At 35.0% G+C, this 10822-nt stretch overlaps 1 protein-coding gene across 1 annotated transcript; it reads right to left on the reverse strand.

Moving 5' to 3' along the window:
* Window positions 1-588: 588 nt before the first annotated feature.
* Window positions 589-10513, reverse strand: unc93a (unc-93 homolog A). The gene is made up of 8 exons (XM_015004388.2): window positions 10055-10513; window positions 9030-9211; window positions 6143-6372; window positions 5163-5306; window positions 4005-4216; window positions 3252-3387; window positions 2454-2585; window positions 589-1518 (listed from the first exon to the last, which is right to left on the reverse strand). Exons 1-8 carry the CDS (start codon window positions 10142-10144, stop codon window positions 1229-1231), a joined length of 1416 nt encoding a protein of 471 aa, XP_014859874.2. The 5' UTR covers window positions 10145-10513; the 3' UTR covers window positions 589-1228.
* Window positions 10514-10822: the final 309 nt, after the last annotated feature.

Here is a 10822-nt window from a genome sequence, read left to right on the forward strand (position 1 = left end):
TTCCAGGTTCTGATTGGTAAAATATTAATATTGGTGTCCAAACCTTTTGCTGTGTGGACCAAAGTCGCTAAGTTGTTAGCACTTTGTCACAAAAATAATGTTTTTTTTAAATAAATAAAAAATTTCAGTGCTGCTTCCAAGAATCTTAATGGAAAGTTAAGTGGAAGGACAAAAAATTGGTAGAAAATATTAAAATAGAGGTAAGCACCTTTTAGAAGGTGTTGTTTTGGACTTTTGACTTAAATTTAAAATTCATATAAATGATAGATTTTGTTGGGTATGTAACATATTAACCTCTCAAGTCTTTATGGACTTTTTTTAATGATTGTTTCCAGTAGCAGAACTAAGCAACTAAATTAAAACCTAAATATTAAAACATTGTCTGCTGCAGATTACCAAGATATTTATTTAAAATTCAATGTTAGCAGATGTATTTTGTGCATTTCTTGTCTTTAATGCATATTTATTTACCTCTTTCCTTTGTTTACCCGTAAGCCCTTCAAATTACCTGTTATGTCAATTACAAAATGCTCAAATTAACACATTTATTACTTAAACTTACACAAACGGTATAAATTTAATTGCATCTACAGTGGAGTAAAAACATAGTTTATTGTAAGAAGGCTGTTGGTTTTTGAGCAGATAGTTAAAAATACACACATTTACAGAAATAACATAAAAATTTCAATAAAATCTATCAATTTAACTAAGACATTTTTATTTAATGTTTTAAAAGGGACATATTGTGCAAAATTCACTAAAAGAAAACCCACAAACGCTTAAGAAAAATAAAAATCTCCAATAAGTTGATGTTTTTTTGTCTTAAAAATAGTCCATTTCAAAAACTTTCCACTGGTGCTACATTGTTGCCTAGCAACCCCTGCAAAGCCCAGCCTGTTACCTAGCAACCCAGGAGGAGCTACAGAATGTTTGCTCATACATAGACTTATCCTAACCTGTTCAAGGGTTCACCTTTAAAAGATTAAAAACATTAAAAATCAGTTTGTGATGTCAGTTTCTGCTTTTAACTTAATGTTAAATTTTATATTCTGACATTTGATCTGGTTTTATCAGTGCAAAAAAAGTCCAGAAAACCAACAAGAGGAGGTCTATTTAAGAAAAAGTAAAGGCTTTCTACCTTTTTACTGTTGTTTTACTTTTTTTCAGTTTCAGTTGCAGGAGTTCTGGATTAGCAGTCAAAGAAGGAAACAATAAAATGTCAACACGTCTACATCCAAGTCTGACTAATGATGTCCGCTTCATCTGCTTTGTTTTTGTTTTTGGCAATCTCGCAGGTGGCCTGTTCAATGGGCTCGGTAGGATTCTTGTACTCGTAGTACTCCACGATGGGGTAGGTGATCATGCTTATCACCAGAACAGCCAGCACGATGTACAGTTTATACTCCACGCACAGGAAGGTGCTATAGGCGAAGGCGATGACGAAACCAAGCGACTCCCACATGCGGTAGTTGGCGAAGGCAGCCTCTTTGGCCCGCGGGAAGAGGACACCATAAAGAGCTGCAACAGAGCAGGTGACAGGTCAATTTGAAGGTAAACTCAGCTGTTTTTATTGTTAATCTTGTGCACATGCAGTTGAAACCAGTTTTGTAGAAGTATGGTTAATCCTTGGGAGCAATTTCCCAAGGAATGCTTAAAGGCGCCGCATTCATTAGTTCAAACATTTACATGCAAATCTAGATGTGATGTAAATGTCCAACCATCATACTGTCCAAGAAGGAGACAGGTTTTTATCAGAAATATGCAGATTGACCCCAGAACTAGAAACCTTGTGAAGAATCTGGCTAAAGTTGGTAAGAGAGTGTCAATATCCAAATTAAAACTTGTCATGTACCAATATAGGCTGAAAAGCCGCTCCGCCAGGAAGAAGCCGTGACTCCAAATGTTCAAATGTCCACAGGGACAAAAATCTTCATCTTTGGGAACATGTCCTGTGGTCTAATGATAATAAAGTGCAACTGTCTGGGCTTAATGACCATTTGGAGGAAAAACCGGGATGCTTGTACCATCATAACTGTGATGTATCTTGGTGGAAGTATCATGTTGTGGGGCTGCTTTGCTGCAGGAGGAACTGGTGCACATCATAATATGGATGGCATCATGAGGAAAAAACATTGTGTAGAAATATTGAAGCAACTACTGAAGACATCACCCATTTTATAGGACAAGGTTTTTGTAAAATGTTTATCAGTAAAATTGAAAATTAGTTCCTGTAAAACATCTTTCAGATTTCTACATGAGCAGTAAATGTCATTTAGGTACCAACCAGGACAAGTTACAGCGGTTGAATCTGAAACCATAATTAGTTCTGAACAAAACAAAAGGTAGAAAACAACAAATATCATCAGGTCAAACTGCTTCTAGGTTCCTTCCAGATGTTTTTCCTGCTTTCTGAACATGAAAGCATCAAAGCAGAGGTTTTAGGTTTTTCTTACCATTAGTCTGAGTTTGCCAGATAGCGTCCGCCATACCCCACAGAGCGGTAAAAACGAAAAACACAGGCAACTGGTCAGGATGAGGCTTCCAGATCAGGAGGGCGATGATGCAGGCCAAGTTGGTCGCAGCGGCTGAAAACAGAAGATTCCTCTGGTTACAAACATCTATGGCTACCGAGCTTTTACCATTGGCAGCACTACTTCAACATATTTTATTCAAATAAAAGACAAAATGAAACGTTTGTATTTTATTTAGTAGGTAGAAAATGCAGAATTTTTACTCAGTTAGCGAGACGTCATAATAAAATTACTCAGATAAAATGTACAGCGTAGTAAAACTACTCATAAGAGTTTTTTTCCTCCAAAAAGTTACTTAAGTAAATGTAATTAAGTAAATGTAAGTAGTTACTTCCCAACTCTGTCTATAACCGGCTTTTTCACCGCAGTCTGATCAGCACAATTCCGATCTTTTCACTAAATAAAATAAAATAAAAAACAAAAAAATCCGACCTGTGCCACTTCCATATGTGGTGCTAAATCAGCACTCATTACTGAATAAACATTTAAAATGATCTATAAACTGTTTAATCCATTATCACTTCCGTAAACAATGCGCTTCTGTGTGACGTGAATGTTCATCTTCTGCGCATGCGGGCCGCTTTGTGCAGAAGCATCATTAGCTAGCAGCAAGAACGACCACGCAAAAGAACAAAGAATACATCGGGACTAAACCTCAAGACATGCTGTATGAACGTATCCTTACATAAACAGTTTACATATAAGAAAATGAGTTTTTACCAAAGAAGAAGAGGGCGGCCCTTCCGGTATAGCGGGCGATTCTCCCGAACAGGAAGGAGCAGAGCGAATTAGCCGCTCCGAAGCACATCATCACGTAGCCGACATAGTGGATCCCCAAAGCGCAAGTTACGTAGTTCTGCGAAGAGAGGCAGCAAAATGGGTTCACGTCTCACAGGTGGTTGATGAAACGTCAACAAACTCAAAATGGCAGCAGATAGTTGCAATGTTTTTGTAAGATATTCCTACTTTTTTCGCTTCGAAGCGAAGGCATCTGAGTAAACCTCCAAAAGTATTTATACCTTTATGGGTTTAATATTCTCACTTTACAACCCTAAACTTTACTGTATTTTGGGGGGATTTTATGCGATGTTATTCTGGACTGGAAGAACAAGATGCAATATTCTTTAAGAATCTTTTTTAATAATAAAAATCTGAGACTTAGAATTACATTTGTAATGTTAAAGGGGATCTATGATACAAAATTAGTATTTTGCACCTTTTTGTACTTCCATTTGGGTCTCGGCTGCTCCTAAAGACAGTTCAAAGGTTTAAAAAAGGACACCAGGCTGTTTTTTTGGCAATAAGTTAATGCTGTTTGCTGACTGAAAGATGAACCATTTCAAAAACCCATAATTGTTGAGTCACATTTGAGCAGTGGACCATAATGTAGCAACACCAGTGAATCTAAGTAATGATGCTCTCTCATTCTAGCACCAACTTGATTTTTTTCTTCTTTTTTTGACGTGTCCTTACTTTGGTGTACTCCCCGGAGAGGAAGCTCTGCTCGAAGCCGCTGTACATGGTGAGTGGGATGAGCGTCAGGAGCCTCCAGTCCTTCAGCAGCCTGAACGTGGCCAGGAACGTGTGGCAGAACGGTTCCCGGTTCTCCCGAAACTGGCTGGTCTGCTCGTGGTCGATGTTGTCCAGAAATATCGATATGATGAGTATCGCTAGAACGCCAACACCTACGAGAAAAACATCTCGTCAGCTCAGATTTAAGACTCCATTATGAATTGGATTTAAGACCTATTTCTCAAAAGAAATGTAGGAATTTTGCCCGTGTAAATTTGCGCTTACATGTTATACGCAAAAAACGCTAGCTACCTAGCTAGCAAGTGCATGTTAGCATATACTGCGTTCCATTTACAGCGGAAGCTGTAGGTGGATTTCACGTAAGCCTCAAGGTAAAAGTGTTAAAGTTAAGAAGTCAGAATTTTAACATGGCGAAGCACAAAATTAGGGAAAAAGATTAGGACCACTGGGAAAACCATTATTTTTTCCTCATAAATTATATTTTTTCTCAGAATTCTAACTTTATTTTCAGAATTAACTTTTTTCTCAGAATCATGGCTTTTTCTCTTTTTTCAGTGACTAATCATTTTCCATAGACATTCTTTGCAGTAGCTCTTAGAATAATTGTAAGCATTACTTTCCATAATCAAACACCATTTTAAATTTTTGTTTGAGGCTCTATATGTGCCATTAATGTTAGACTCACCCTTACGTGTGTTTTGTAAAATAATCATGTTTCCACCACATCTGGCTACTGTTGATGCAAGAGCGGCCATTTTGAAACTAGATATATATTTGGTATAGTCGGAGTTGCTTCCAAATTCCCAGTTGACTTTACTGACTGGGAAGCTGAAGATTCCCAGTTCTAAGTACAACTGAAATGCAACAACAAAACAAAATGAAGATGTCTATGTGTGACTCTAACTTTTGCATGACAGAAAAGTCAAACAAGAAAAAGTCCTAAGACTAAAAATCTAAGTATTTAAGGCCAACTTACTTTTTTAAAAGAATTTTGGACAATTTAAGACCTTTTCTAGGATGCATAGACACCCCTTCATTTTTTCTAGTCAAACTGCAACCAAAGGTGTTTTGTGAGGAAGAACAAAACTCTGAAATTACCAATGTAGCACCCAAGAAGCGTCCATATCAGCTTCTGTGCAGGTCTGCTGGAGGTGGTACTATTGGTACTGCTGCTGTTGGTATCAAGAGTGATTCCACAACCATGTGCTCCACAGGTGCTTAGGATGTCCTCTGGAATGTTAGCTGGAAGAAATAAACACATGCAAATATTAAATACACCAAGAAAATAAATAGAGAAAGCAAAACCTGCAGAGATGTTGGTTTCCACTGCTTTTTAGGGTTCATCTAAGGAGAAATGTTGTCTTTGAGAGTCTTTGTCTATTTTTCCACTTGTGTTTTAAGATGATGGCGTGGCATTTAAAGGTGTTTTTCTTTCCTTTTTTGTTTGGTTTGACAATTTTCCAAGGTCATGTAACATGACCTTGGAAATTTATTCCATGGTCAATTTGCAAAGTTGAATCTAATCTATCAGAACAGGAAGAAAATAAAACAAGAACGTCCTTTCTGGAGAAACCCATCAGTTAATCATTTATAAACTGATAAGAAAACATTTAAACCATGATGGTAACTTCGTGTGTGCGCCATGCAGTGACCTTCAAGAAACATCTGTTGCTGCCAAATAACCTGGGAAGAAGTGTTATGAGGTTGTTGGCATCAGAGGGAAACTACTAAAATGAATATAGTTATTGTCAACAGTCAGAAATTATAAACAGCCAAGAGCAGTGGTGGGCACTGCTAGCTAAAAAGTTAGCAATGCTTTAGGGTTAGTTGCTCTAACCCCAAAACTATTAATTATAAACATTAGTTCTGCTAATGCTAAAGCGATACACCAACACAGTATTTAGGAAAAGCTAATGTTAGAGCGCTACACTAACGCAGTATTTAGGAAAAGATAATGTTAGAGCGCTACACTAACGCAGTATTTAGCAGAAGCTAATGTTAAAGTGTAATCTCAGCTTGTTTGTAAGCCTCTAACTTTAATATGGCTGACATTAAGCTTTACTGGATCGTCTGCTTACCGATGTTGCTGTCCTGCCCAAAGATCAGCGACGACATCAGGTTTCCCCAAACTGCAGATGACTGGAAGATGAAGAAGAAAATCCCAAAGTAGTGGTTGACCACATCAGCACCCTTCTTATTGTCCTTGGCAGCTTGCACATTCCCACTGATGGTCAGGTAGGTGCATTTAGCCGACCACAGAGGGGAGCCGCCCAGACCCAGGATGAAGGAGGTTGGGATGAGGGTGTACCTGCAGATAGCACCTTAATTTATCCACATGTTGGGAATTTTGACTTTTATTTTTCTGAAAAATGCTAAATTATGCTTTCACTTTGAATTCAGAAGTTTGAGTACACAATAAGAAAGCACCTAGTTTGGTCCATTGGTATGTATGCCACTGATTAAATGATTCAAATCATAAGAGTGAATAATTAGTTAAGTGCATTACTGTTATATGCTAACAGAGAAGCTAACATCTACAGGGATCGATCCAAGATATCAATAATATCGATACCAAGTCGATATCTGTGTTGGATTGATACCTTCTTGAAATGTATTTTTATTTATAACATTATTACTATTTTTGTTTTGTTTTTTTGTAATTTTTCAAATCTACCTCAAAAACAATTTTGGATTTCATTTTAAAGAGGATGTGTGAAATGTTAAATAGATTTTTTTAGCTTTATTTTATGTTTCAAGCCATTAAATTGCAAAGTTACATTTATTTAAAATCATGTTTGATAAATGTAGCATTTTTATAACAACTGAGGGCAACATGGTTACTTGATTGTGCTATAAAATTACATGATTTTTTAAAATAGTTTTTATTTCCTTTATTTAACCAGGTAAACTGTGTTGAGATCTAGATCTCATTTTCAAGAGGGATCTGGACAATGTGCCTGGAAAACACATGGTAGCACCTCTTTAAAGGTAATTTTATGCCTTTTTCTAAATTCCCTCAGATTTATTTAATTTTTCTGTTGTTTCTGTCTACAATGTGATTATAATTAGCATATTTTATAGATTTAAACAAAATAATTTGAGGAAAAAACCCACAAAAACACCTAAAAGTTTAATTTTTTGAGTTCCTAATTATTGAGTTAATTCACATTATGTATAAAAATAATCTGTGTGCAGAATAAGCTTCACTGGGTTAGAGGTGCAGCTCAGCTAGGGGAAAGTTGTGCAGAAGGAAGATCTCACCTGCTAAAACTACAGTGTTTTGTCTTTTCTTGATTAAACAAACTGATATTTAATGGCACAATGAGCTGAAGTTAGTTTAGATTCCCAACAATAGAAAAAAAAACAGCCTTGTTAAGGTCAAAGTTCATAGAAAACATTACAGGCTCATTTTAGGCGTTTCTGCACAAAACTGAGTGACAAATCATGAGCAACAACTTGTAATGCACTAAAATTATCCTGCACTGCAAAAACTCAAACTCTTACCAAGTATTTTAGTTTAGTTTCTAGGGCAAATATATTAGTACATTGATTAAAAATGTTTATTTATAAAATGGGGAAAATGTCTTGTTTAAAGTGAAATAATCTGCCAAGAACTTTCCATCAATATTAAGGAAAAACAGGCGCTGATATCTTGCTAAAAAGTTACTTTTATGTTAGTTTGTCTTATTTTAACTGTACTAATATATTTGCCCTAGAAACTAAACTAAAATACTTAGTTTCTAAGTATTTTAGTTTAGTGAGAGTTTGAGTTTTTGCAGAGTTTGAGTTTTTGCAGTGCAGGATAATTTTAGTGCATTACAAGTTGTTGCTCATGATTTGTCACTCAGTTTTGTGCAGAAACGCCTAAAATGAGCCTGTAATGTTTTCTATGAACTTTGACCTTAACAAGGCTGTTTTTTTCTATTGTTGGGAATCTAAACTAACTTCAGCTCATTGTGCCATTAAATATCAGTTTGTTTAATCAAGAAAAGACTAAATACTGTAGTTTCAGCAGGTGAGCTCTTCCTTCTGCACAACTTTCCCCTAGCTGAGCTGCACCTCTAACCCAGTGAAGCTTATTCTGCACACAGATTATTTTTATATATAATATGATTTAACTCAATAATTAGGAACTCAAAAAAATTCACTTTTAGGTGTTTTTGTGGGCTTTTTCCTCAAATTATTTTGTTTAACTCTATAAAATATGCTAATTATAATCACATTGTAGACAGAAACAGCAGAAAAATTAAATACATTTGAGGGAGTTGAGAAAAAAAGGGATAAAATTACCTTTAAAGAGGCGATATTATGTGTTTTCTAGGCACATCATATAATTTTATAGCACAATCAAGTAACCATGTTGCCTTCAGTTGTTATAAAAATGATTAATTTATCAAACATGACTTTAAATAAATGTAACTTTGCAATTTAACGGCTTGAAACATAAAATAAAGCTAAAATACATCATTTAGCATACAATTAACCCAATTTTTATCCAAATCCAAAATCGTTTTTGAGGTACATTTGAGAAATTACAAATAAAAAAACAAAAAACAAAATAATAATAATGTTCTTAATAATAATATTAAAAAATATTTCAAGATGATATGTGAAACTAATATGGATGAAAAAAGTTCTAGTTCCATTGGGAGATTATTTCACTTAAAACAAGACATTTTCCCATGTTTTTCATCAATATTAAGGAATTATTTACTTTAAACAAGCTCCTATATCTTGCTAAAATGCCACTTTTCAATTAGTTTTGTCTTATTTGTCTTATTGCACATTTCCTATAAGATTTCTGATCTTGTAAATTTATGTGAATCTGCACAGAAAAATGAAAGCCACACCATGATTTTCTGACTCAAACGTCCGAAAGTTTCCATTTGTTTGTTGATTTTCATGATTTTTAGAGGTTTAATCAGCCTCTCCTGGTCAGATTTTTTTAAAAACTCGGCTCTTTACCATCCAGGGTAGAGGTTTCCGAATGAGTAGGACACGTAGCAGGCCATTCCCACGACGATGGTCCATTTGCAGCCCAGGTTTTTGATCATGATGGGCGGCAGGAACATGGAGGAGATGATGATGGCGGCGTAGATGACGCTGAGGGACGCGACGCCCATCCCCTGCTCCGCATTCAAGCTGCTCTGCACCACACAAAATACAGTAGAAATCAGAAACCAATCAGTTTTTAAAGGAGACAACAGGTTTTTATTTAAATTTAACAATATATGCTGGAATATCACTGAAAATCAAAATAATATGCACAATTTTAGTGTTAAATATGAAGAATATTAATAGTTTCCTGATTTAAATGTGAATTTAATGAAAGATTTTAGCCTATCGACACCTTTTTTACATTAAAAATATTTTTATGTCTAATAAACCACTGGTTTACAGATATTTATTTTGTAAAACACTTTAACTTTAATAACACACTAATTGATTAAATACAGTAATACTTTAATTGATACAATATTAAAAATCCCAATAAAATACATTACAAATTAATAAATGTAAAAATACTTCATTAATCCCAAAGGGAAATTAAATTAAATTAAATTAAATTAAATTAACACATTTTTATTAGAAATGTGACAAGATATTAAGAGTATTAATAGTTTTCCATTTAAATGTGTATTTAATAAAATATTTTACTCAGCCCATCAATTATTGTTTTCCAGACGGTCAGAACTGAAACCAGACGGGTCTTAAAGAGTCTGGTTAAGAACTTAATGTAAAGTTGAACTTAAAGTAAAAATTTAAGCAAAATAATTTTTTTAGATTAAATTTAAAGATTTGTATTTTAAATAAATCACAAAGTGTCACTTTCTGACATTTTCACACTTGAATTTATTCATGTAATGTGACAAACATGGTTTTATGATTATTTAGACTTAAAAAATCCCTTCTTTAATGAATGAGCATTAATTAAAATCTTTATTTTTAGCACTTTTTGAAATAAAAATAAACATTTTAGCATCATTTACCTGTAAGCTCTGCAGGCCTCCATAAGCCGTAAACAGAGACAGAAATCCAATGGAGACCACCAACACATTCTTAAAGTTTCGGCTGATCATGACTGACTTTTATTTTAAAAAATAAAATAAAAATAAAATAATGAAGCTTTTAAAAAAAAGAAACCCAAAACGTCCAGGTGGGGTTTAATGTAGCCGCTCTGCTCAAGAGCAAAGTCAGAGGAGACTGTTTATGCTGCAATGACTCTGAATCTGATAAAGTCGTACAGTTAAAATAGATCAGGATAAAGTCCAACCCACACACACACACACACACACACACACACACACACCATTTAGATAGTTTAATTCCTGCTGATTACTTATCACCATCTAAATCTGTCATAAAAATCTTTTCCCTTTCTTCCCTCTCTTATTATTAAAAATGTTTCATTTCAGAGCTTTAAAATCCAGATTTCCATGTTTTTGTTGTTTTTCTCCCGTTTCTGATCATATGTACATATAAGCATGAAAGTATGGAGCAAGCAGCAGTGAGCAAAGGTTTACAGCACGTCGATCTTTTACGGGAATGCCAACTCAGAGTTTTACAACGCAGCGTGTTTACAGGAATGAGACAAACTTGGATGGTTTTCTCCAGGATTCAAAGTCGAGGAGACGCCTGGTGAACGCTTCGCATATCAGCTGACCCATTTGATAAAAACTGGACTGGGCAGGAAGAGAGAAGATGACATGTTTTAAATGAAACCTAATCAGTAATATAAGCGAAGGTGCAGTCTATTA

This window comes from Poecilia mexicana, unplaced genomic scaffold (assembly GCF_051168715.1).
Source record: "Poecilia mexicana isolate PSO_F unplaced genomic scaffold, ASM5116871v1 scaffold_21, whole genome shotgun sequence".
Classification (NCBI taxonomy): domain Eukaryota; kingdom Metazoa; phylum Chordata; class Actinopteri; order Cyprinodontiformes; family Poeciliidae; genus Poecilia; species Poecilia mexicana.

Bases quoted from the DNA above. Each gene is read 5' to 3' on its own strand.
- unc93a (XM_015004388.2), bottom strand. From the start codon at position 10,144: ATGATCAGCCGAAACTTTAAGAATGTGTTGGTGGTCTCCATTGGATTT. The intron at 6,373-9,029 runs GTAAAGAGCCGA...TGCTATCTGCAG, and splicing joins GGAAACCTCTACCCTGGATG to GTACACCCTCATCCCAACCT. The intron at 4,217-5,162 runs GTAATTTCAGAG...TTTTTCTCGTAG, and splicing joins GCTTCTTGGGTGCTACATTG to GTGTTGGCGTTCTAGCGATA.